Raw genomic sequence first — 27,307 nt, 5'->3', positions numbered from 1 at the left:
TGAGAAACCCAAACCTCCTATTGCACAGAATTATTTCTCATATTTACAAAAAAACTAATAATATTAATGCATATAATAAATACGTTTTTTGAAAAGTTGCATCTTTTTTAATAATAAAAAATCCAAAGTTAGTCACATAAAACACTCCTGAGAAAATGCCATACTTGGATTTTTATCCTGATCAACGCCTTGTTCATGTGCCTCCTGCCATTCCCAACATGTCTCACAATATGCACGGATCTGTTCCAGCAGGTGAAGAACACGGGTCTCCCGTCTTCCTCTCTTGTCATCTGGCTGCGAATGGATGATATTGTGTAGTGCAGCACTAGCCCGTGCACGGGCCTCCTTACTGCCACGTGAATTGCCGAGCAGCACAGAGTCTTTATCATTGCCGTGCAAAAGCTGTATGAGCAGTGGAAGACAACCAGACTGACGCATAGCTATGCAGCTGTCCTGAGAACTAGACATTGCTAGCAAAGTTCGAGACATATCATCCTTGTCGTGTGTGCCAAGCATTGACAGCAGCGAGTATACCATTTCCACCTATAGCCCAAGTGAACCAGAAAGGTTAATTCTATTCACATTACGGATCTACTATTATTAATATATATCCAAATAACAAAAAATATTCATTTGGAATCAATACACCAAACTACAATATTTCCTAATTCAATACCTCATCAATTCTCTTGACTTTATCACCAGATCCCTAAGCAATCGTAAAAATATTAATACAATAATTAAACTGTTTGAATAACTATCTCTTTTATTTGCATCTAACCATGTCATTTTTTATTCTAATACAAATATCAGAAAGTAGAAATCTGCAAACAAAAACTAGTGAAATTCATGAGTTCTGAATTTGATTACAAGTATTCCATACGGCAACTTCATTCAATGTTCCTGCTAAAGGGAGCAATTTTTAATCAATAAACAGAGGTCCAAACTAGACAGCAAAAGGGTGATACCAGATCTCCAGTTAGGGAATGAGACAGGGCAGGTGACAGAAGTTTGTGAAGGAAAATACTTTGCATCTAGTGATCATAATACCATTTGCTTCAAAATAATTATGGAGCTGGACAGGTCTGATTCTTGGGTTGAGATTCTAAACTGAAGAAAGGCCAATTTTGATGGTGTCAGAAAGGATCTGACAAGTGTGGATTGGGACAAGTTTTCTGGCAAAGGTGTACTTGGTAAGTGGGAAGCTTTCAAAGGTGAAATTTTGAGAGTACAGAGTTTGTATGTTCTTGTCAAAATAAAAAAGCAACGATAACAGGTTTAGGGAACTTAGTTTAGTTTGAGAGATATTGAGGCCCTGGTTAAGGAGGAGGAGGAGGTGCATCACAAGTATAGGCAGGAAGGAACAAATGAGGTACTTAAGAAGTATAACAAATACAGGAGAACACAAGAAAGAACTCAGGAGGGCTAAAAGAAGGCATCAGGTTCTCTAGCGGACATGGTGAAGGAGAATCCCATGGGCTTCTACAGATAGATTGAGTAAAAGGATAGCGTGCGACACAACTGGTCCTCTGGTAGATCAATGATAATTCATGCATGGAGCTGAATGAGGCAGGGAGATCTTAAGTGGATTTTTTTGCATTTGTATTTACTCCTGAGATGGACACACAGTCTATAGAAGAAGTAAGGCAAAGAAACAGTGAGGCCATGGACCATATTCAGAATACTGAGAAGGTGTATGCTGTCATTAGGCAAATTAAAGTGGATAAATCTCTAGGGCCTGATAAGTATTCCCTTGGACCCTGTGAAAGGCTAGTGCAGAAATTGCAAAGGCTCCGGCAGACATATTTAAAACATCCTTAGCCGTGGGTGAGATGCCATAGGTTTGGAGGATAGGTAATGATATTCTGTTGTTTAAGAAAGGCTCCAAGACTGGGGTCTCCAACCTTTTTTATGACATGAACCCCCACCATTAACTGCCTTGTCCATGAATCCCACATTGGGAACCCCTGCTGTAAGGGGTCATGGGATAGGTGTGAAAGGTGAAATATTTAAGAGGAACATGAGGGGGAATATCTTCCCTCAGAGGGTGGTGAGAGTATGGAACAAGCTATCAGCAGAAGTGGTGGATGTAGGTTTGATTTCAACATTGAAGGCCAATTTGGATAGAATCATGGATGTGAGAGATATGGAGAGCTATGGTCTGGGTCAATGAGATGAAGCAAATTAATAGTTTGGCACAGACTAGATGGGCCAAAGTGTCTGTGTCCATTTCTCTGTGACTCGATGACTGATTTTTCTCTACCTGCTCTCTAAATCCTTTATGGTTTGATCACTGTGTCAAATTCTGTTAATTGAAAGACAATTAAGATTCTCAATAACTTTAATTGGAAGCAATCATGCTGATGAGTTCTTTCAGTTTTAAATTACTCATGGAAATAAAAATTCCAATATGTGGAATATGTTGATTCTTCACAAAATGATAAATGAGTGACACACTGCTTCTTTCTTTACCTGTATTTCCTAGTCTGAGAAGAATCTCAGGAGAACTTGCCTCAGATTATGTCAGTTCCCTGACTCTGTGCTGGATCAACTCAAAAGGCAGTTGTGGAAATCGGGGAAGTCCCAACAGAAGTTCCCACATACCAAAGTCTCGACACACAGCTGGTGCTGCAATTTCTAATACTTATCAGCAGTAACTTCAACCTAATACAATCACTAGAGGCTTACTATTTAGCCCTAGACTTAAAATTAATTATTTGATTATGTAGAGCAGGTACACCATGCAAATTAAAACCTCATTTAATTGTGGATTTATTTTCTTCTTTTGCATTGCATTGTATTTCCAGATCAGATTTAGCTGTTTAGAAATATTATTTCTGATTTAGTGTGAGTAGGTATGCCTAGAAAACATACAAATTTTATTTAGTTGTTAAAGTCAGGACGAGGTCACTGAAAGTAGGCTTTTGTCACATTTGCGGGGGGGGGGGGGGGTGGGGGCTTAGCTGTTACTTAAAAAAACTCTCTAATACTGGGAAAAAATTATGAAGAATAGATGATTGGTGCAGATTCCCACCCACTTCAAACTTTACCACTATCCTCAACTCCCCTCTCCCAACACATACACACCCCAAAATAAATTCCTTAAAAATCAGAAATTTTAGCCTTAGGGTGTGTCAATTTCACTCTACTCCCACAATCCTCAAATCTCCTTTAAGTCAGACAGCATTGATAATTTGATACACAGCATTCATTCTGAATATATGGCTGTTCCACTAGGTGAGAGTTCATCAGTCCTACTCCTGTCTTAAGTTCTATCATGCACCAATATGGGAATCATTCGTAACAGGTGAACACTCCTTTCGAACTATCATTGCTGTAAATCAATTTAAAGACTTAACTATACATAGCCAAATATTTACAGTTCAGTGACCAGTATCACTCTACCACTTAGCCAAAGCTACCACCGAATAGTTTGTAACTATTTTAAAATGCTAATAGAATTCAAATCTTTCGGGAAACAATTTGAAGTATTAATTGCCAGCAAACTCGTTACAGCTAAGCAAGCAATGCCATTTCTACGCTTGTAATTCGAAGCCAGATGATTAAAAAACTGGGTTAGTATCATTCAGATTTTAGTTGTTAGAAATCAGATAACTTTTGTTTTCTTTGTATATACAAGTTATTAGAGTATCAACATAGACTAGACGAGTGATTCTATACCCGGATGCAATAATTCTAAATCTGTTGATTTTTTGACACTAAGCTTGATTCAAATATAATCCTTACTATGATCTTTTATTTTTCACTGCATATGTGGAATGCAGCTGCAGTATCTGATACCAGTTATCAGATGAGTAAACACCATTTTTTGTGAATATCTTTAAAAGGACACAGTAAGGATAACCAACCACATGCATTAGTTAATGAAAATAGCAAACATACTAGTAAAGCAGCCAAAGCATTGTTATAATTGACGTATTAGAAAAAAATGCAGTGTAGCGACCTGGAGTCTGGAATCTTCGGTTACCTTGGTACCCAGGTGATTTGTCAGTCTTCGAGGAACTGAGTAGGAGTTACTGCAGCTCATTACACTAGTAGTATCTTGTTCAACTCGTGATCCTGAACCCTAAAATACAGATGATACAAATTCTAAGTTTACTAAATAAACAAAAATCTTTCCAAAATGTTAGGAGTTGTTTTTTAACATTTGTAAGTAATTTTGTAACCACAGTGCAGGTGAACTCAAAAAACACCTCTGTGCACAAATGATTACGTAATACCACTGGCAACGTTAGCCTCACGACTGAAGGCGTAGATGAATCTTGCTAGCAAAGGCCGAATTCTGAAAATGGCTATATGTCTATTTGATGATCCAGAATAACAACCCAAAGTAATCACTTCCCTCCCTGTGAACAAGGGTGTGAAGATTTTGGCAGCTGGTTCAGATTAATGCTGGTGCAATGCAATCTGACCTGTCTGGCATACTTCAAAATTCAGGAACACTGGGGACAGCCAGGTACATCTCTCATTGCAAGATTCAATGTCCTCGTGATCTGAAGCTTCTTTGGAAATGGTGCCATTTCTGCATAAAACCTGGGCTCAAGTGTAAACTTCATTGCTGACATTTTCAGAACCATGCTTCAGTGTTGGACTCCTCATGTAGTCCAATGGCAGAGTGTAAAATTGCCGCAATGCCCAACATTACACTAGGGAATGTGGCAAGTATTATGCACCTGAGCAGGAATTGCTATACTCTCATTCGAAAAGTAAAGAATGGGTGCAAGGTAATACACATTAGCTCAAGTAACAGAATTCACTCTTTATATTTTGAAGTTTGCAGTGTTCTACATCCTTTAAAAGTGATTTAAGTGATTTAGTTTTAAATGTTTAATAATTTAATTTTTAGGATGTTTGGGAATGATTTTCAAGACTGATCAAAAGCATCAATGTCCTTAGCAGCAACATCTAAGAAGGTCTCTAGAGGCATAGTTTTCAAACCACCTTGAGAGCAGCCTTTGTTTTTATCCATATACAATGGCAGTATATTGCACAAGACTGAACATTTTGCATCAGAATCCTTTGGGAAATTTACCCTCAGGAGTGGTTCCAGAAAGGCGTGCCCACAGTTCAAATGAATATCAATAATAAACATGAGCCATTCCATGCTCGCAGCAAATTTTGCTATTGTATCTTTCAACATAAGTAAAAAACATTCAAATATTCAGATTCAAACCTTCAGAATTTCAGGTAATCTGCTTCCTCTCTTTTCCTTTTGTCTCTCCTCCTGATCTACCTAGTTCCTCCTATACCTCTCAGTCCCACACATCACTGTATTTCATTCCACTTTTTTCACTGCTCCACCCTCCATCTGCTCATCATCCATACTTTCCTCCCCCACTGGGTCCCCAAGTCCATCTGCCCATCAAACTTGCTTTATCGATTCCATGATCCATCTTCCCTTCCTATCAAATTCCAACTTCTGCATCCCTCTGTTGCCTCCACCTATCACCTCCCAGATGTCACGCTTTCTTCCTTCAACTGCCTATGACCCCTCCTTACCTGGAACCACTTATCACTCGCCTGCTCTGGCTACACCCCTTCCCTTCACCTCTTTATACTGGCCAACTACCACTATCTCAACCCAAAACTTTGGTTGTCTATTTCCCTCCACAGATCCTGTCTGACCCTCTGAGTTCCTCCCGTTGTTTGTTTAAGGAAATGTGATAGTTATGCAGGTACTTGCCATAATCTTCTAATCACCCTTAAATGAGGGAGTGCAGTACTGAGAAAGGTGTATAAAGGCTAGTGTTATTGTGTGGGAGACCAGCATTATCACCCTCAAGAGAGAACCATTGGAATGTTGTATTAACAATCATGCTAACAGTTGGACGAGAAACCACATGTATGGTTGTCCAATCTGCTGATGGAAAGGAAGGTGTGGAGAGAACCCAAATCATCTGCAAAGGAAGAAAACTTAAGTGGGTAAAGCATTGGCAGATGGAATATAAAGTGTGGAAACATGGAACCATGGAACTATTTACTATTTAGGAAGAACAGTGGAGTGAAGTATTATTTAAATGGAAACTGACAATAGAATGTGCTTTACAGAGAGATTTGACTGACTAATGGGAAAACCAGTTAGAATGTAAGTATAGCAAGCAATCAAGAATGTAAATTGAATGTTGATTTTTACAACATATAGGACAATCTATAGTTTTGTTATATTTGTACACTGCACTGCTGAGAACCCATTTGAAGATTTGTTTTACTTTTTTATTTTCAGAATTTAGAAAGAATCTATTTTAACTGTGGCAGTTCAAAAGTGGTTGATTTGGTCAATGTGGGGATGAAGGGATTGATTTATGAGAAACAACTGAACAGATTGGGCCTATAACTGGAGTTTAGAAGAATGAGAGGTGAATTAATTGAAATAGATTCTGAAAGGGTTTGACAGGGTTGATGCCAGGAGGAATTTTTCATTCATGGCAGAATCTAGAAGTGGATCTATCTGCTGTCCAAACTCATTATCTGGGATGGCCACCTGCCTGCACCAAAATTATCCTAATATGGAACCCCAATTGAGCACAACTTCTGTACCAAGGAAGTTACTTGCAGAGCACAAGAAGCTGTTGCTAAGTCTCAGATAGTGAATCTTGAGTTCCAAAATACTGATGGCTTTTAAGCAGATTATCATAAGAGATCTTTTAACTGTTTTTAACCAGAGAGATACAACGAACAATTCAGATAAGTTATCTTTTTAATCAGGATCAGGCTACATATGTCAGCTATGAACTGTAAGAAGTTGAGGACAATGTTTGATTGTTTTAACTCTCGTTCAACTGCACTCTCACAAAACATATGTAGAAGGCCTGTAGCGGGTAATGAAGGATTTTCTCACTAGAGCTTTTGCACATCGTCTACATGTGATTTGCATGCCAAATGACGCTTTAAAAGTTTCCAAAAATCACTCCACTTTTTCCCACTTGCAAATTCTCCAGCAACCTCTGCATTGCAACAATACATGCAGGTAACACTAGTTTCTGTATTGTACATAAGTATTTCTTGTAGCTGCACTTTCCTGACCTCATAATTTTGCAGTGTAGCGGTTTCTACTGTCTCATTAAGCCATTCTCTTTAAATGAACTAGTAGTTCACGGCATTTGCTTCTTTAAATTTCGACACAGTGAATCAACAATTTCTTCAATAAAATCAGTATAAATAAGCCAGTTCTAAAACCTGCAGACAAATTGTTTCAAATTCCATGCCGTCAATACCACCTGCATCAGAAACCAGAAAAGGAAATGTGATTGTGTATGATTGTGAAATATACTTAACATGCCAACGAGGTAGAGAGTGACAAGCTTTGGTGTGCAGTTTAAATTCACTTGTGCGCACGCGCACACCTTGAGAGAACATTGCTGACGAGGCCAGAGTTCAGGTGATCAGGTTGCTTCTCAAGTCAGTTCCATAACTTAGTAATATTGTGACTGATCTGATCTCTGACTTTTGCAATGAATCACGCAGGCTCTGATGTCAGAGATCAACTGAACAGTCAGTTAATTGGCAGTTCCTGTGGAAACCATAACAAGAGACCAGTATAATCTGACCCAACGTGCCCAGCACCTTCACGTTAGTCCATGTAATCTTACTGGCAACAAAGCTGTTGGAAATGATAATCAGGGACAAACACATTAATAAAGAAAAACCAAGTAACAAATTGTGCTTATTTAGCTTATATTTTTTGAAGAGGTACAGATTGCTGCAGTACACATTGTACATAGAGATTTCTAATGGCCTTTGATCAAGTGTTAATTAAGTCTATCATCAAAATTAAAGATTATGGAATAAAAGGGACAGTGGCAACATTGAAACAAAATGGCCTAAGTGCAGGAAATGCTGTAGGAAAAGCTGAAGTTCCATGGAAACAGTTAAAAGTATAAAAAAAGACAAATTATGCTTCAATTGAATAACAAATTAGTTTTAAATGAAATACAGAATAAATTAAAGCACTGTAGCGATGTACTACATACAGAGCTAGAGTCAACACGCAGCCAGTAAGTCGTTTCGAGGCTAGTTTATTCAAACTTCGCGGCACTGGCATTTAATCCCTAGTGCTCGCACTCTCCGGGCGCAAGTGACATCAGAGGTGCATTACCAAAGTCTCCCCCCGCACGCTGGCTATTTGTGAGCCGGTTCGCCTGCACAGAAAGTGGGTCGCCACATAACCCACCCCCCCACCCCTAGAACCGGCAATACACCTCCCAATGTCCACAGTCTGGATCAGCCTCTGTTTGGGAGGTTTGCCTCTGCGCCGCGGTGCCTGAACCTCGACCAGCTGCGCCAAGTCCACATGGGCTGGTTTGAGTCGGTCCACCGTGAAAACCTCCTCTTCCTCCCCAATGTCCAGAACATACGTGGACCCGTTGTTGTTGATCACCTTGAACGGCCCCTCGTACGGCCGCTGTAGCGGTGCCTGATGTCCACCCCTTCGTACAAACACAAACTTACAGTTCTGCAGGTCTTTGGGTACATGGGTCAGGGCCCGTCCGTGCTGTGAAGTTGGTACGGGGGCCAGGTTGCCGAGCTTCTCGCGTAGTCTGTCCAGGGCTGCTGCGGGTTCTTCCTCTTGCCCCCTTGGGGCTGGTATGAACTCTCCTGGGACGGCCAGGGGTGCACCGCACACCAACTCGGCCGACGAGGCGTGCAGATCCTCTTTGGGCGCTGTACGAATTCCAAGCAGGACCCAGGGAAGCTCGTCCACCCAGTTAGGTCCTCTCAGGCGGGCCATGAGAGCCGACTTCAAGTGACGGTGGAAGCGTTCCACTAGTCCGTTCGACTGTGGGTGGTAGGCAGGAGTGTGGTGTAGTTGTGTTCCCAACAGGCTGGCCACAGCCGACCACAGGCTGGAGGCGTCTCTGTCGGAGGTAATGTGGGCCGGTACCCTGAAGCGTGCTACCCAGGTTGCAATCAGTGCTCGGGCGCAGGAATCGGCAGATGTGTCGGTGAGCGGGACCGCCTCTGGCCACCTCGTGAACCGGTCTACCATACTTAGGAGGTACCGCACTCCTCGGGACATTGGCAGGAAGCCCACGATATCCACATGAATGTGGTCGAACCTCCGGTGGGTGGGTTCGAACTGCTGCAGCGGGGCTTTAGTGTGCCACTGCACCTTGGCTGTTTGGCACCGCGCGCACGTTCTGGCCCATTCACTGACCTGCTTGCGAAGTCCGTGCCATGCGAACTTGCTGGAGACCAGCCGGACGGTTGTCTTGATAGATGGGTGTGCCAAACCGTGTATGGAGTCGAAAACTCGCCGTCTCCAGGCTGCCGGGACGATGGGGCGAGGTTGGCCGGTAGCCACATCGCACAGGAGGGTCCTCTCACCTGGGCCTACGAGAAAGTCCTGCAGCTGCAAACCCGAGACTGCGGTCCTGTAGCTGGGCATCTCGTCGTCTGCCTGCTGAGCCTCCGCCAGTACTGCATAGTCCACCCCCTGGGACAGGGCCTGGACAGCTGGTCTGGAGAGTGCGTCCGCCACAACGTTGTCCTTTCCCGAGACATGCTGGATGTCCGTCGTGTACTCGGAGATGTAGGACAGATGTCACTGCTGGCGAGCCGACCAGGGATCGGACACCTTCGTGAACGCGAAGGTCAACGGTTTGTGGTCTGTGAATGCGGTGAATGGCCTGCCTTCTAAGAAGTACCTGAAATGCTGGATTGCCAGATACCGTGCCAACAGCTCCCAGTCGAAAGCACTGTACTTGAGTTTGGGTGGTCGTAGGTGCTTGCTGAAGAACGCCAAGGGTTGCCAGTGCCCCTCGATGAGCTGTTCCAGCACCCCACCGACTGCTGTGTCAGATGCGTCCACCGTGAGTGCGGTCGGAACGTCCGTTCTGGGGTGCACCAGCATCGCGGCATCTTCCAAGGCTTCCTTGGCTTTAACGAAAGCGGCCGCGGCCTCCTTGTCCCAAGTAATGTCCTTGCCTTTACCCGACATCAGGGTGTACAAAGGGTGCATGATACGGGCTGCTGAGGGGAGGAAACGGTGGTAGAAGTTCACCATACCAATGAACTCCTGTAGGCCTTTGACTGTGTTGGGCTGGGCAAAGTGGCAGATCGCGTCTACCTTGGCGGGCAGAGGTGTTGCCCCGTCTTTGGTAATCCTGTGGCCCAGGAAGTCGATGGTATCGAAACCGAACTGGCATTTGGCCGGGTTGATCGTGAGGCCGAAATCACTTAGGTGGGAGTAGAGCTGGCGGAGGTGGGACAGATGCTCCTGGCGACTACTGCTGTAGTAGGATGTCGTCCAATTAGATGAATGCAAAGTCCGGGTCGCATCCCACTGCACCCATTAGCCGCTGGAACGTCTGTGCGGCACTCTTCAGGCCAAACGGCATTCGGAGGAACTCGAACAGGCTGAATGGGGTGATGAGTGCTGTTTTGGTGATGGCTTCTAGGGTGCACCGGGATTTGATGGTATCCCCAAACGAGGTCTACTTTGGAAAATATTTTTGCCCCGTGCAGGTTTGCGGCAAAGTCCTGTATGTGCGGCACGGGGTAGCGGTCTGGAGTTGTAGCCTCATTCAGTCTGCGGTAGTCACCGCATGGTCTCCAACCCCCAACTGCTTTGGGCACCATGTGCAGGGCTGTCGGACCTCCGTACGATCCCCATTTCCTCCATCCTCTTGAACTCCTCCTTCGCCAGGCGGAGCTTTTCTGGGGGGAGCCTTCGTGCGCGGGCGTGGAGGGATGGTCCCTTGGTCGGGATGTGGTGCTGAACCCCGAGTCTGGGCATGGCTGCTGTGAACTGCGGTGCCAGAATCGATGGAAAGTCCACCAGGATTCTGGTGAATTCGTTGTCCGACAGCGTGATGAGTCCAGGTGTGGGGCTGGCAACCTGGCTTCACCCAGGGAGAACGTCTGGAAAGTCTCGGCGTCTACCAGTCTTTTCCCTTACAAATCGACCAGCAGGCTGTGAGCTCGCAAGAAGTCCGCCCCCAGGAGTGGTTGGGCCACGGCGGCCAGTGTGAAGTCCCACGTGAACCAGCTGGCGCCGAACTGCAGCTGCACTGTGCAGGTGCCATAGGTCCGTATCGTGCTGCCATTTGCGGCCCTCAGGGTGGGTCCTGGCTTCCTGTTGCGGGTGTCATACCCCGTCGGGGGCAAGACGCTGATTTCCGCTCCGGTGTCGACCAAGAAGCAGCGTCCCGACTGTTTGTCCCAGACATACAAGAGGCTGTCCTGGTGGCCAGCCGCCATAGTCATTAGCACCAGCTGGCCCTGGCCCTTGCAGGGCCGGTGACAACAGCAGACTTTTGTGCCCCACCGCTGGTGGTAGAAACACCACTGATCCCTGTCCTCCTCACTCTTGCCTCTGTGTTGTGTGCGCCCCCCTGCCTGGTCTGGTCTGGTCCGCTGTTGGGCGCGTGGCCTGGTAATCTGACCGACTGACACCACGCTCTCCCTCTTGGCTTTCCACAGTATGTCTGCCCGGGCCGTCACCTTCCGGGGTCGCTGAAATCTGCGTCGGCCAGCAGCAGATGTATGTCCTCGGGCAGTTGCTCTAGGAACGCTTGCTCAAACATGAGGCAGGGCTTGTGTCCATCAGCCAGGGCCAGCATCTCATTCATTAATGCTGATGGCAGTCTGTCTCTCAATCTGTCCAGGTGAAGTAGGCGGGCACCACGCTCACGCCGTGAGAGGCCAAAGGTGCCAATGAGCAGCACTTTGAATGCTTCATATTTGCCTTCTTCCGGGGGCGACTGTATGAAATCCGCAATATGGGTGGCCATCTCCTGGTCAAGTGCGCTCACCACGTGGTAGTAACACGTGGAATCAGAGGATATCTGCCGAATCTGGAACTGGGCTTCTGCTTGGCTAAACCCACGCGTGGTCGCAGCATCCAGAAAGTCAGCAGTTTTAGCGAAACTGCGTGAACAGATGAAGAGTCGGTCATCTTTGGTCCAAATCCCGTTTGGACCGTCGGGGTCACCAATATAGCGATGTACTACATACAGAGCTAGAGACGAGCTAGAGTCGGTAAGTCGTTTCGAGACTAGTTTATTCAACCTTCACGGCGCTGGCATTTAATCCCTAGCGCCCGCCCTCTCCGGGCGGAAATGACGTCAGAGGTGCATTACCAAAGTCTCACCCCGCGCGCTGGCTATTTGTGAGCCACTTCACCTGCACAGAAAGTGGGTCGCCACAGCACTACCAATACTACTACAGTACTATAAAACTGTGTATTAGTTTCTAATAGTCATCGACATAGGAATTCATTCAGTGTACGCTGTTGTGCTCTTTTGATTGACTATAAATAAACAAAATCAGTGCAGACACCTAGTGCAGATAATGGACTGCCTTGATTGCCTTCCTGCATAAAATAGTGTCACAATCCAACAACAGATAGTGGCTTTTAATTTGGCCAGTAGAGTAATTGTTTTTATTTGGCTAGTGGCAAATTTCTTGTGGCATCTTGTTGAGGGTCCAAAATATTATAAAATCAATAAAAAACATAATGATCAAAAATTACTGCTTTTTGAATCAGTGTCCATCGGCCCAAATGGATAATATTACACCAGCACACGCAACTGACACTATTTAAACACTGTTCGTTCTGAGCATGGTGTTGTGTCTAACTGCCACACAAGTGCACGTGACTGATGCTAGTTAGAAGCTGTTTGGCAAGTCTCCTGTCCCAATTAAGCGGCATAGTATCCTAACAAACAAAGGGAATCTCCACTATTTTTTTTTGATGAGTTTTTTTTATGAGTAGTCCCAAATAAGCAGCTGCCCTGATTTACCGATGGTCCAATTAACCAGAATCCACTGTATATGGAGCCCTAGACGCTATGCTGCAGAAAATAGCATATGTTCCAAACCAACAATGGAAGTTTCATTTACCATTGCTTTCATACTACTTCATTAACATTGCTTGTGTCAGGGTGAAAACAATGAAAGACCCCAATTCTATAGGGATGGTGCAAAATGAAATGTCTACATTGGTCAACAAAGTAGTAAGTGCATACTCATCACCTCAATTAGATTGTTCATTTTTCATAAGGAAACATTTTACTTAAATAAACTTACGCATGAACTGTGACAGCTGTTGATCTAAGTTACAAAGTATCCAGGAAACAAAGCATGGGTTTTCTTATTCATCTACATTTTGTTTTAGTTGGAAAGTAAAAGTTATTTCAAGGAATTTTACTGCATTTCACAATCCAAATTGCATGTTTACTTTGCATTTTCATTTTATAAAATGTTCAAAGTTCCTTGGATTATTGAACAAGAAGGCACTTTTAGAATCAAAGATTAAATAATGGTACTCCTGTTAAATTCAACATTAGAAAAAACAGCATACACTTCAAATTTTTGCTTTGGATATCATTCTTCATCTCGGGTAACAATTAATCATGAGTTAGAACACCATCAATGTCTATAGTTCCAATGCTGAATCTTTTAAATTTATACAAAAATATAGATCTTCCTGAAATTCCTTGTGATGACATAGTGTAAAATTTATTCAACCAAGCAATTTAATGAATGGAGAATTACATCAAATCATCAAGGCCATTTATAGGACACAAAAGTGTACAATGTTAGTTAAATGAAAGATTACAACATTTCATCTTGCTGAAAAAAATTAGCCACTGATTTCTCTTATTCTGTGCAAGACTGAAAATGTCCTCACCTGCCCACTCCCTGCCGTGCTCACGCTGGCTTCTGTTGTTTCCAGACAATCACTCGGTCCATCTGCATCATGTGGCACTGCTTGTTCTTGCTTAGTTTGTGATGATTTCTGTTGAAAGTACATCGGAATTTAGAACATCAAGGAAAGAGATAGATTTTTTTTGTCTGCTATGCTTCCATGCTGCATCTCTCCTCTCCTTACTCTTTAGTTTTAATGAACAGCAGCAAGCACCATCCCCCTCAGTGGCATGACATGATCAGAGAACAGCACGTCCACTGAGACCTTGCAGTGTATCACAATACAGACACAAAGGATGTGCTCAGAAATCCACAGACCTATTCTGACTGTGCTGTTAAAATGACAAGGGAAAAATCCTGTGGGGGTGGATGAAAATGTACGAACCAGCTCTGGTAGCATTTGATCACATGACAGGCATTGAAAATTTTATGGCCAATAAGCTCCTCCACATTAATTAGATGACATAAAAATATTTAAAAAAAGCTCTGGCAGGCATAAGCACTTCTCTTATCTAGCATATGTATTTCAGAACAGACTTTCATTGAAAATATATACTCTTATGGAAGAGGGCATTTAACAGGAACATGTGTGCATCAGATTTTTAAAAAAGCTAAAATGAAAAAAAAATCCACCTCAGAAATAAAAGCATTCACTAATTATTCAGTCTGCCACAGTTGAATAGTAGCTCGAGTCCTACTTCAGAGACAACAGCACATAATCTAGGGCGGAAGCTTCGGTGCTGAGTAAGTGCTCCAGTGTCAGAGAAGTCACTTATTTGATCTGACATTAAACCAAAGCCTCAAGAGGAGTTCAAAAATTACAACAGCAGCAAATACAAGCAGTTTAGTGGTTCTTGGTACATGCTACGTTCCTGAAAAAAAAAGCTATTTTAATGCACGTCTTTCCAATTTGAGGGAAAATGAATTTGAACACTTAATAGATGGAGTACTAAGTCCTAAAGCTGCTCATGTAACTGATACTAGTATTAAAATCCCCAGTGTTTTCCATTATTTTACAGTTGCACAAAGCATGCTGGAAATGCAACCTCCAAAATACATCAGATCTGCTGTATTTCTGTAAGCAAATTATACACCTACAAGAATTGTAAAGTAGATCAATTTTACATTTGAAGACAAGTGGCAACAAGAGCAGAAAGGGAATGGAAATAACAGGGCAGAAAACCAAATGATCCAATTTTTGGTGGATCTGGCTAAAATAAGGCGGCAAAGTGAATAGATTAGAGACCCGACACACTTTTGTATGCAATGTTCTAAGTTTAACTCAAAATTGCTACATATGGCAATAGTGCAGCTAATCATTTACCCTGCCAGATGAACAATCTTCTTTTTAATTCCTCAACTACCATTGAATCAGAGACACAGAAGAAAGCTGGCAACTCAGAACAGGACATTTGTTAACCATCCACAGCTACCTTGGTGGGACCCCAAATTCAGTTGATAATTTGGAATTTAAAATCCACACATTTATAGTGATGACAACAAAACTACAGGATTGTTGTAAATACCTACACGGTTCACTAACGTTCCTCATGGCAGAAGTTTACTATACTTTCCTGGTCCAGCCTATCTCAGACTCCAACTTAAAAGTAGCTGATCACTGAAACATTCTTTGAAATGCTACAACATTTAGTGTCTGCAAGGGAGGAAGGATAGAATGAGATGGACCAGCTAGCAAAAACTTACACATTGACACAGCACTTCCAGCCCAATTAACCTTACAAAGTTATTGCAAACATCTACAGACTGATGTTTCACTTGGGACATCACACTCACAAGCTGGTCAATCAACAATTCTGACATAGGTGTAACCAGAGAATCATTCCTTACCAGTGCACCTCCATCACAATCCCTCAATGGTACCAGAATGACAGATCACTGCTGACTCAACAGGCAGAGTCCCAACTAATACAGTTGTCAAACTGGATCTCTAGCAGACAGTGAATGACCCAACACAAAGGACAAACAGACCACCCCCAGACCAAACTCAATAAAAAAAAAACCCAGTTTGGAGTCCTGCAGCAGTAAAATATTTAAAGGTTCAAAGGTTCATTTTATTGTGAAAGTATACACATACAACTCTAATACTTGTCTTCTCCAGATAGCCATGAAATACAAAAAAAAGATGGGTGTTGTTGAAGAAAAGACATCAATACCCCCACCCTCGGCACGAAAAAGTAAAAGAAACAATACCTCCCACCCCTCGCACAAAAGATTAACAGATTGCCCACATGGAAAACAGCAGCTGGAACATCAAAATCCTCAAAACCCCAACCCTCCTCTCTGGCAAAAAGACAGTGATAATAACATCAAACTCCCACCTTGTAGAAAAGAACAGCACCAATAGTATCAAAATTCCCAACCCCTCCTCTTCCATACACAGAAAACAGATTGCCCACACAGGAAAACACCAGCAAGAACATCAGACCCCAAATTCCCAACTCCTCCCTCTCACAAAAAGTAACATATCGCCCACCGACTAATCAGCAACTAGAAAGAAAACATCGAAAAACCGAAGAAGATCAATAGTCACTTCCCTCGGAGGAACAGCTGGTTAGTGTCGCTGCCCTCGGAAAAACCGCTGGTTAGTGTAGCTGCCCTCGGAAAAACCGCTGGTTAGTGTCGCTGCCCTCGGAAAAACCGCTGGTTAGTGTCGCTGCCCTAGGAGGAACCGCTGGTTAGTGTCGCTGCCCTAGGAGGAACCGCTGGTTAGTGTCGCTGCCCTCGGAAAAACTGCTGGTTAGTGTCGCTGCCCTAGGAGGAACCGCTGGTTAGTGTCGCTGCCCTCGGAAAAACCGCTGGTTAGTGTCGCTGCCCTGGGAAAAACCGCTGGTTAGTGTCTCTGCCCTCGGAAAAACCGCTGGTTAGTGTCGCTGCCCTAGGAGGAACCGCTGGTTAGTGTCGCTGCCCTGGGAAAAACCGCTGGTTAGTGTCGCTGCCCTGGGAAAAACCGCTGGTTAGTGTCGCTGCCCTCGGAAAAACCGCTGGTTAGTGTCGCTGCCCTAGGAGGAACCGCTGGTTAGTGTCGCTGCCCTGGGAAAAACCGCTGGTTAGTGTCGCTGCCCTGGGAAAAACCGCCGGTTAGTGTCGCTGCCCTCGGAAAAACCGCTGGTTAGTGTCGCTGCCCTAGGAGGAACCGCTGGTTAGTGTCGCTGCCCTGGGAAAAACCGCTGGTTAGTGTCGCTGCCCTGGGAAAAACCGCCGGTTGGTGTCTCTGCCCTGGGAAAAACCGCCGGTTAGTGTCGCTGCCCTCGGAGGAACCGCCGGTTAGTGTCGCTGCCCTCGGAGGAACCGCCGGTTAGTGTCTCTGCCCTCGGAAAAACCGCCGGTTAGTGTCTCTGCCCTCGGAAAAACCGCCGGTTAGTGTCGCTGCCCTCGGAAAAACCGCTGGTTAGTGTCGCTGCCCTCGGAGGAACCGCCGGTTAGTGTCGCTGCCCTCGGAGGAACCGCCGGTTAGTGTCGCTGCCCTCGGAGGAACCGCCGGTTAGTGTCTCTGCCCTCGGAAAAACCGCCGGTTAGTGTCTCTGCCCTCGGAAAAACCGCCGGTTAGTGTCGCTGCCCTCGGAGGAACCGCCGGTTAGTGTCGCTGCCCTCGGAAAAACCGCTGGTTAGTGTCGCTGCCCTGGGAAAAAACCGCTGGTTAGTGTCGCTGCCCTCGGAGGAACCGCTGGTTAGTGTCGCTGCCCTCGGAAAAACCGCTGGTTAGTGTCTCTGCCCTCGGAAAAACCGCCGGTTAGTGTCGCTGCCCTCGGAGGAACCGCCGGTTAGTGTCGCTGCCCTCGGAAAAACCGCTGGTTAGTGTCGCTGCCCTGGGAAAAACCGCCGGTTAGTGTCTCTGCCCTCGGAAAAACCGCCGGTTAGTGTCGCTGCCCTAGGAGGAACCGCTGGTTAGTGTCGCTGCCCTCGGAAAAACCGCTGGTTAGTGTCGCTGCCCTGGGAAAAACCGCTGGTTAGTGTCGCTGCCCTCGGAGGAACCGCTGGTTAGTGTCGCTGCCCTGGGAAAAACCGCTGGTTAGTGTCGCTGCCCTCAGAAAAACCGCTGGTTAGTGTCGCTGCCCTCGGAGGAACCGCTGGTTAGTGTCGCTGCCCTCGGAGGAACCGCTGGTTAGTGTCGCTGCCCTCGGAAAAACCGCTGGTTAGTGTCGCTGCCCTCGGAAAAACCGCTGGTTAGTGTCGCTGCCCTCGGAGGAACCGCTGGTTAGTGTCGCTGCCCCCGGAGGAACCGCTGGTTAGTGTCGCTGCCCTCGGAAAAACCGCTGGTTAGTGTCGCTGCCCTCGGAGGAACCGCTGGTTAGTGTCGCTGCCCTGGGAAAAACCGCTGGTTAGTGTCGCTGCCCTGGGAAAAACCGCTGGTTAGTGTCGCTGCCCTCGGAAAAACCGCTGGTTAGTGTCGCTGCCCTCGGAGGAACCGCTGGTTAGTGTCGCTGCCCTGGGAAAAACCGCTGGTTAGTGTCGCTGCCCTGGGAAAAACCGCTGGTTAGTGTCGCTGCCCTTGCAGGAACCGCTGGTTAGTGTCGCTGCCCTTGTAGGAACCGCTGGTTAGTGTCGCTGCCCTTGTAGGAACCGCTGGTTAATGTCGCTGCCCTCGGAAAAACCGCCGGTTAGTGTCTCTGCCCTCGGAGGAACCGCTGGTTAGTGTCGCTGCCCTCGGAGGAACCGCTGGTTAGTGTCGCTGCCCTCGGAAAAACCGCCGGTTAGTGTCGCTGCCCTTGTAGGAACCGCCGGTTAGTGTCGCTGCCCTCGTAGGAACCGCTGGTTAATGTCGCTGCCCTCGGAGGAACCGCTGGTTAGTGTCGCTGCCCTTGTAGGAACCGCTGGTTAGTGTCGCTGCCCTTGTAGGAACCGCTGGTTAGTGTCGCTGCCCTCGGAAAAACCGCCGGTTAGTGTCTCTGCCCTCGGAAAAACCGCCGGTTAGTGTCGCTGCCCTCGGAAAAACCGCCGGTTAGTGTCGCTGCCCTCGGAAAAACCGCCGGTTAGTGTCTCTGCCCTCGGAAAAAACCGCCGGTTAGTGTCGCTGCCCTCGGAAAAACCGCCGGTTAGTGTCTCTGCCCTCGGAAAAACCGCCGGTTAGTGTCGCTGCCCTCGGAAAAAACCGCCGGTTAGTGTCTCTGCCCTCGGAAAAACCGCCGGTTAGTGTCGCTGCCCTCGGAAAAACCGCCGGTTAGTGTCGCTGCCCTCGGAAAAACCGCCGGTTAGTGTCGCTGCCCTCGGAGGAACCGCCGGTTAGTGTCGCTGCCCTCGGAAAAACCGCTGGTTAGTGTCTCTGCCCTCGGAAAAACCGCCGGTTAGTGTCGCTGCCCTCGGAAAAACCGCCGGTTAGTGTCGCTGCCCTCGGAAAAACCGCCGGTTAGTGTCGCTGCCCTCGGAAAAACCGCTGGTTAGTGTCACTGCCCTCGGAGGAACCGCTGGTTAGTGTCGCTGCCCTCGGAAAAACCGCTGGTTAGTGTCGCTGCCCTTGTAGAGGCCGCTGGGTCCCTATGCTTTCAGAGATGTTTTTGAAATTCTGAGATTTATGGATTGGACTGGAGTTCATATTGGCCTCTTTCAATTCTGTTTTTTTTAAAGTTCTTACCCATACTTTCTTGTTGCTGATTGGCAGGCTGGGGGTTTGGGTGATCCGTTAGTTTTTGTGTGAGGGAGGTGTTGAGGGTGTTTTGGGGTTTGCGAGTTTCTGTTTCTTTTTTTTCATGTGGGGGGGGGGATGATGTTTTCCTTCAACTACTTCTATGGTTTTCTGTATTTTACGGCTACCTGGAAAAGACAAATCTCAGAGCTGTATTCTGCGTACACACTTTGATAATAAAATGAACCTTTGAACCTTTTAAGTACAGTACAATGATCACATAAATCTCAGAATATCGAAAACTTCCTCCCATCAACATTCAAGGGGAGCGGTCACATGAACTCAGTCCTTCCGTGAAGATCGCCCGCCATGCCATGTCCGAATGCCACAACTGCCGGTGCCCCCGTGGCCTCTGTTGAAAGTGACCGCTAATCTCCTCTGCATTTGCCTCGATGCTTCAATCTTCCTCAATGCTTGGAAATGGAGTCATTCCTGACCCCACGCCCCATCCCTGGTCTTTTCCACAAGCAGCTCATGTTCTTGGTCATCTCCAGGCACAACAGAGCACTAGATCATTTGATCAAATTCCAAAATGCATGTCACAGGCTCCAACAGTTTCCGTAACACAATCAAGACAAAAAGAACAAGTAGAAGACATAAAGAAGGTAAAATAATTTAGGAGATTGGCTATCTGAAAGATGGCACCTAAGGAATTGTGGTTTGCTGGCACCATCTTGACCAGAAGTCAAATATTGAGTATGAATGTGGAAGATAATTACACAGCTAACAGAAGGGTATTTCCCACATTCCAAAGATGTACAAGTTGACCACTGTCGGCTTATTGGGCCAGAAGGTCCTGTTACTATAAGACCGCAAGACATAGGAGCAGAATTTGGCCATTCCACCGGAGCTTTCACCACCAATCCATCATGGCTGATTTATTATCCCTTTCAACCCCATTCTCCTGCCTTCTCCCTGTAACCCTTGATGCCTTTACTAATCAATAACCTACCAATCTCCACTTTAAATACATTCAATGGCTTGGCAAAGAGTTCCACAGATTCACCACCCTCTGGCTAAAGAAATTCCTGCTCATCTCTGTTCTAAAGTGACGTCCTATTCTGAAGCTGTGGCCCCGGTCCTAGACTCCCCCATTAGAGGAAACCTCCTCTTCATATCCACTCTTATCTAGGGAAGGCCTTTTAATATTCAATAGGTTTCAATGAGAATGCCCTTCAATCTTCTAAACTCCAGCAGGTAATGGCACAGAGCTATCAAATGCTCCTCATACATTAACCCTTTCATTCCCAGGATGATCCCTGTGAACCTCCTCTGGACCCTCGCCAGCCAGTACATTTTTTCTGAGATAAGGGGCCCAAAACTGCTCACAATACTCCAACTGCCGTCTGACCAATGCCTTATAAAGCCTCAACTACATATATCTCAAAAATAAAGCAGATTAAAGAAAGGATGAAAGGACCAGGTATGCAAACACTTAAAAGGACAGCTGAACCATTCACAACCACATTCAGCCGCCAATTATAGAATGGATAGTCCACCTTGGGTTTGTCCTAATTTCCTCAGCACTCCTGAAGCTTTGACTAAGTTCACCACATGGCATCAATAAATGACAACATAGGCAATCGGATCCCACCATATTCTGCTTACAGTACTTAAAATCTGTTCTGTCTTTGACCATGTGACAAATTTGCCCAGATCCAACGTGACTAATTGTCGAGTCCACTCTGACTCATCAGCAAAGCAGTGGAAGGTGTCAACGTGGCTACTACACTGTATTTATTCATGACTATCATGCTCACTGATTCCACAGCTACACAGACAGCATACTGGAGGAACATAGCAGCTCAGGCAGCAACTATGGAGGGGAATAAGCAGTCAATGTTTCAGTCAGAGACCCTTCACCAGAACTGGAAATGAAGAGAGAAGAAGCCAGAATAAGAAAATGGAGGGGGGGGGGGGTGGAGGAGCAGTACAAGCTGGAAAGTGATGGGTGAAGCACCTGCTGAGTTCCTCCATCATTTTGTATGTGTTAACTCTGGATTTCCAGCTTCTGCAGAATCTCTTGTGTTTATGATCCCACTGATTCCCACTTTAGGTTGACACTTCTGTTTCAGGCCTTTTCGCAGTTTTAGTCCAAACACAAATCAAAGAGATAAATTTGAGAGCTGTGGTGACATTGACTGCCTCTGGCATTTAGGCAATATATGATTGTGTCACATCCTGCACAGATGGTTGTAGTTGTTCCTAGGCCCCACCATCTTCAGCTGCTTCATCAATGAACATCCTTCCATCAGAAAGAACAGAAGGGAGGTCACAGGAAGGCAGTGTTCTTAGCCTCTTACTGTGCTCCCTACATAATCACAACTGCGTGGACAAATTGTGTCCAACTCCATTTACAAGTTTGTAGATAGGGGGCTGAATCTCAAGCATCAATGAGATGAACAATAGAGGATGAGCTTGGGAGCCTTGTGATATGATGTCAAGAAAGTAACTTCTCCCTCAATGTCAGCAAAATGCAGGAGCTACTCATCAACTTGAGGAAGTAGGGTGTTTACATGCCAGTCTGTATCAATGGTGCTGAGCTGGAGATAGTTGAGAGTTCTTCAGTGTAAATATCACCAGACTGACCTGATTCAGCCACTTTGATACCACAACCTAGAGACCACATTAATGCCTCTATTTCCTCAGAAGGCTACGGAAAATCTGCATGATCCTGATAACTTATCGATTTTATCAAAAATCAATAATGCAGTTTGAATAAATTGACAAGTTCCAAATTGAAAAAAAACCCCACTTACCTCAGTTTCTGTAGCTTGGGAGTGTAAGTGTTGGCGCAAACGGAGCATTTCCTTCTCTATTTGCTGAATCCGTACAACTCTCATCTGCATTAACATGAACTGAAGTTAGAAAAGGGAATTCTCTCTTCTAGGCTATTGAAGCTATTCTATGACAATGTTAGCGTTTGTGGATATTTATGTTCATTTGGATGTAACATTTTACTATGTTAACAGATTTGATTTTTTTTTGCCACAATATGTTTGTTTACATTTTAATACCACGAAATACAGCTTTTACCTTCCTATACTTTCTTATATTATTCAGAAAATACATGTTGCTGTATTAACACAACAAACAAGACAACACACACAAAAAAACACAAAAAAATGCTTCTCTATTTGATTTTTTACTCTTTACAAAACAAAAAAGAAACAAAGATAAACTTAAATGAGATTTTAAAAATGTATTTTGAATAATGAAATCAATACCAACTCTTTTCTTTGTAAAGTGACGAGAAAGAATTTCTCTGTCCGTCATGAATCTCTGGAATTCTCTTCGTCATTGATCATGGGAAGTTGAATGCATTTAAGGGTGAGATAGACTTTTCAACTGCTGAAAAATCAACAATGCCATGTGGGTGATGGAAGTTAAAGAACATAGGATCCAATCTTCATTGGCCAACTGGATCCAAAATTGGTTTGGCAGTAGGAAACAAAGGGTATTGGTGTATTGATGCTGGAACCTTTGCTGTTTGTAGTATTCATGAATGACTTGGATTGGAATGTAGATGGTCTGACTGGTAAGTTTGCATATCACATGAAAATTTGTAGCAAAGAAGCCTTTCTAAGAACACAGTGGGACACTAGTCAGGTGGAAAGTTTGACAAAACAGTGGCAGATGGAATTTAATCCACACAATATTGAGGCAGTGCATTTCCATAAATTGAATTTTGGAAGGACAAATAGAATACATGGAAGGTACCTTAAGAACGTCGATATACAAGTCAATGAAAAGGGAACACAAGTGGCCTCTTGGCATTGTTGCCATCGTATGCTAAAGAAATGAGTACAGGAGCTGGAATGTGATGTTGCAGCTATACAAAATATCTGTGAGACTGCAGAAAAGGTTCTCAAGGAATGGAAGGTTGTAGTTACAGGAGAGACTGGATACACATGATCTACTCTCAACAGAAAGCAAGAAGTTGAGGGGTGAGAGGTTCTAGAGGGCTTTTAAATTCCAAGGGGTATAGATGGAATAGATCGTCACATCATCTTCCTGTGGCACGGGAGTCAATAACGAGAAGGCACAGGTTTATGGTGAAAGGGAAGACTTTAAAGTAGATCTAAAGATCTGAGGGTTACATTTTTCAGAGGGTGGTGGTTACCTGGAGCAAGCTACCAGAAGAGGTTCATAGAGGCAGACAGAATTAAATGTTTACAAAGCAGAATGAGAATCAGAACCAGGTTCGATATCACTGACATGTCATGAAATTTACTGTTTTGCAGCAGCAGCAGCAGATTTCAATGCATAATAATAGAAAAAACTATACCACAAGAAATACACATACACACACACAAATAAATAGTACAAAAAAGGGAGTAAAAAAGTAAGGTAATGTACATGGTAGTGTACAAGATAGTGCTTGTTGTTCATTCGGAAATCTGATGGCAGTAGGGAAAACGCTGTTCCTAAAACGTTGAGTATGTTTCTTCAGGTTCCTGAACCGCCTCCTTGATGGAGGTGATGGGGGGTCCTTAATGACGCATGCTGCCTTTCTGAGGCATTGCATTTTGAAGACGTCTTGACGCTGGGAAGGCTCATTCCCATGATGGAGCTGGCTGAATTTGCAACTTTACCATAGAACATTACAGCACAGAAACAGGCCTTTTGGCCCTTCTTGGCTGGGCCGAACCATTTTTCTGCCTAGTCCCACTGACCTGCACCTGGACCAGATCCCTCCATACACCTCTCATCCATGTACCTGTCCAAGTTTTTCTTAAACATTAAAAGTGAGCCCGCATTTACCACTTCATCTGGCAGTTCATTCCACACTCCCACCACTCTGTGTGAAGAAGCCCCCCCAATGTTCCCTTTATACTTTTCCCCCTTCACCCTTAACCCATGTCCTCTTTTTTTTCTCCCCTAACCTCAGTGGAAAAAGCCTGCTTGCATTCACTCTATCTATACCCATCATAATTTTACTCTCTTTACTACCCTATCTACCTGTGACGCCACTTTTAGGGAACTTTGTATCTGTATTCCTAGATCTCTCTGTTCTACTGCACTCCTCAGTGCCCTACCATTTACCTTGTATGTTCTACCTTGGTTTTTCCTTCTGAAGTGCAATACCTCACACTTGTCTGTATTAAACTCCATCTGCCACTTTTCAGCCCATTTTTCCAGCTGGTCCAGATCCCTCTGCAAGCTTTGAAAACCTTCCTCACTGTCCACTACACTTCCAGTCTTTGTATCATCAGCAAATTTGCTGATCCAATTTACCACATTATCATTCAGATCATTGATATAGATGACAAATAACAATGAACCCAGCACTGATCCCCATGGCACACCACTAGTCACAGGCCTCCACTCAGAGAAGCAATCCTCCACTACCACTCTCTGACTTCTCCCATTGAGCCAATGTCTAATCCAATTTACTACCTCACCATGTATACCTAGCGACTGAGTCTTCCTAACTAACCTCCCATGTGGGACCTTGTCAAAGGCCTTACTGAAGTTCATGTAGACAACATTCATTGCCTTCCCTTCATCCACTTTCCTGGTAACCTCCTTGAAAAACTCTAATAGATTTGTTAAACATGACCTACCACATAAAAGCTGTATTGACTCTCCCTAATAAGTCCCTGTCTATCTAAATACTTGTAGATCCTATCTCTTAGTACTCCTTCCAAAAGTTTACCTACTACCGACGTCAAACTTACCAGCCTATAATTTCCCGGATTACTTTAAAAGCCTTTTTTAAACAACGGAACAACATGAGCTATCCTCCAATCCTCTGGCACCTCACCCCCAGATACTGACATTTTAAATATATCTGCCAGGGACCCTGCAATTTCAACACTAGTCTCCTTCAAGGTCCGAGGGAATACCCTGTCAGGTCCTGGAGATTTATCTGCTCTGATTTGCCTCAAGATAGCAAGCACCTCCTCCTCTTCAATCTGTATAGGTTCCATGACCTCACTACTTGTTTGCCTTATTTCCATAAACTTTCTGCAGCTCTTTCCAATCCTGCATGGGTTTATTGCAATCAAATGGGATTAGTATAGGTAGGCATCATGGTTGGTAAAACAAGGTGGGCTGAAAGGGTCTACTTCTATGTTGTACAATCCTATGATTCTGCATTGGAGATGAACAGATCACCCTAGAATTTAATAAATGGCAGAGTACACTGAAACCTTAATCTAAAAATCTACTTTCAAATGTCAGTGTAAAATAAAGCTCTAACAGCTAAGTGTATTGAAAAATAAGTCAACAGATTCATCGCTCTCATAATGAGAAACATATCAGTAACTTTTTTAATATTTTGTTTAGCTTATAGTAGAAAGCAACCAAAAAATACATTGGAATTGTGAGATATAAAACACACTATTTGCTTATGAATTGAAATAAAAAAGGATGTTTGAAAGTCTCAGCAGGTCTGCCAGTGTCACACATTGATTTACGATTTGACCCAGAGCTACTGGAGGGATGCAAGGAAGAGTATTTTTGTGCTGTTAATGTTAATGAACTGGAAATTTTTGTACTTGAGTACGGTGGAAGTAGAGATGAACAGTTATCTCTAAAGGAAATTGAGTAAGCACTTAAGCAAAGTGAACTCGAAAGGTCATAGAGTTATAGCGGGGAAATGGGACTAACTGAATTGCTTTGCAGAGAGACTGCATTCATTTGATGGGCCAAATGCCTTCTTATAAGCCATGATGACCTTTAATATAAAACATTCAAATATATTCCAATTGCACAATCTTGATACTACCTGAGCTCGCTTCTCCATATCCTGACATGTTCCCAGTTGCTCCTCCATTGCAGATCGAATTTGCCGTGCTTCATACTCTAATTGCCTTCTAGTCATATCAGTCTGCAGAGAGAACTGTCCAAAGTTGACCAATTCAATATAGTTTCCATAATATATAGAGAATGGCATCAAAACGTATTATTTCAATAACCATTACATATTCACAGTAAAAGGTTTGACCACAGCTTTGGGAAGACAAAAGATGACATACTAATGATTTTAGTTTTTCTCCCCTTATAATAATAGGTTCACTTAAAAAGGAACACAGTGAATCTTACATTAGAACAACAAAAAGGTAATACAAAAAAATTAAGCAATTTGAAAATAGAAAACCAGAACTGGTGTTTCTGCCAAGGCTTTAGGTTTCAGGAGGTGACTCACTGCCAACAGGATACCACCCTTAGAGCCCCAGTATTTAAGTACAGGTGTAGGTCAATAGTGAACTCCAGGAAACGTATAGTGGGAGACATAATTATCGAAAAACCATTGAAAATCATGGATAAATGGTCAGACACTACCTTGTTAGAGATTGTCATTAGCTAGTACCTTTATAGTGTGACTGTTACTTGCCACTTACCAGGCCATTGCTACATGGTGTCTAGTTCTTGGTACATGCGGGTGTGGGTTGCTTTATTTACTAGCAAGTTGATAACTGATATTGAACAGTGCAATCATCAACAAGCATTCCCACTTCTGAACTTATGACGGAAGAAAGATCACTATCAATTGAGCCTAGGATATAGTCCTGAGGAATCCCTGAAGTGATTGCCTGGGGCTGGGATGACTAAACTCTTTCCTTTCTTGGAGTTATATCACAGAGTTGTATAATGGTAAAACAGACCACTCAGCCCACCATATTCATGTTACCCGCTGCACCTAATTGTCATAGGAGACCTATAACCTTCTTTGCCTTGACAATTCACGCAGTTGTCTAGCTGTTTTTTCAATGTTGTGAGCTGCAATGATATATAGCGATAATCTATCTATCAGTACCCAAATGGTACATGCGCTTATAAGGAAAATACTACTTATTATTTAATAAGATTTCAGAACCTTTTCCATCAGAATTTTCTTAATTGGGGAACAGAAAATTGGTGGCCACTCAGTCCTCAATGAAATTCCAGCAGAGTACAACTGGAAACGACAACAGCAAAGACCAGACGCATCATGAAGTTTGTCTTTTGATTAAGCACAAGCTTGTATGATAGTTCGAAATTTCCTTA

General features: G+C 44.3%; 1 protein-coding gene across 15 annotated transcripts in view; it reads right to left on the bottom strand.

The window, feature by feature from the left end:
- Window positions 1-27,307, bottom strand: part of apc (APC regulator of WNT signaling pathway) — a 204,572-nt gene that overhangs the window by 21,992 nt on the left and 155,273 nt on the right. For 13 of the 15 annotated variants that reach the window (XM_073068354.1, XM_073068361.1, XM_073068348.1 and 10 more), the window contains 5 exons: window positions 26,046-26,159; window positions 22,072-22,155; window positions 13,655-13,762; window positions 3,965-4,087; window positions 165-543 (listed from right to left, as the gene is read on the bottom strand). In XM_073068354.1, the coding sequence (XP_072924455.1) occupies window positions 165-543; window positions 3,965-4,087; window positions 13,655-13,762; window positions 22,072-22,155; window positions 26,046-26,159 (808 nt within the window). The remainder of the gene's footprint in view (window positions 1-164; window positions 544-3,964; window positions 4,088-13,654; window positions 13,763-22,071; window positions 22,156-26,045; window positions 26,160-27,307) is intronic. The other 2 variants (XM_073068407.1, XM_073068396.1) reach the window with 2 other exon arrangements.

Source organism: Hemitrygon akajei, chromosome 2 (genome assembly GCF_048418815.1).
Source record: "Hemitrygon akajei chromosome 2, sHemAka1.3, whole genome shotgun sequence".
Classification (NCBI taxonomy): domain Eukaryota; kingdom Metazoa; phylum Chordata; class Chondrichthyes; order Myliobatiformes; family Dasyatidae; genus Hemitrygon; species Hemitrygon akajei.
This window is presented reverse-complemented; position numbering and strand designations above follow the sequence as displayed.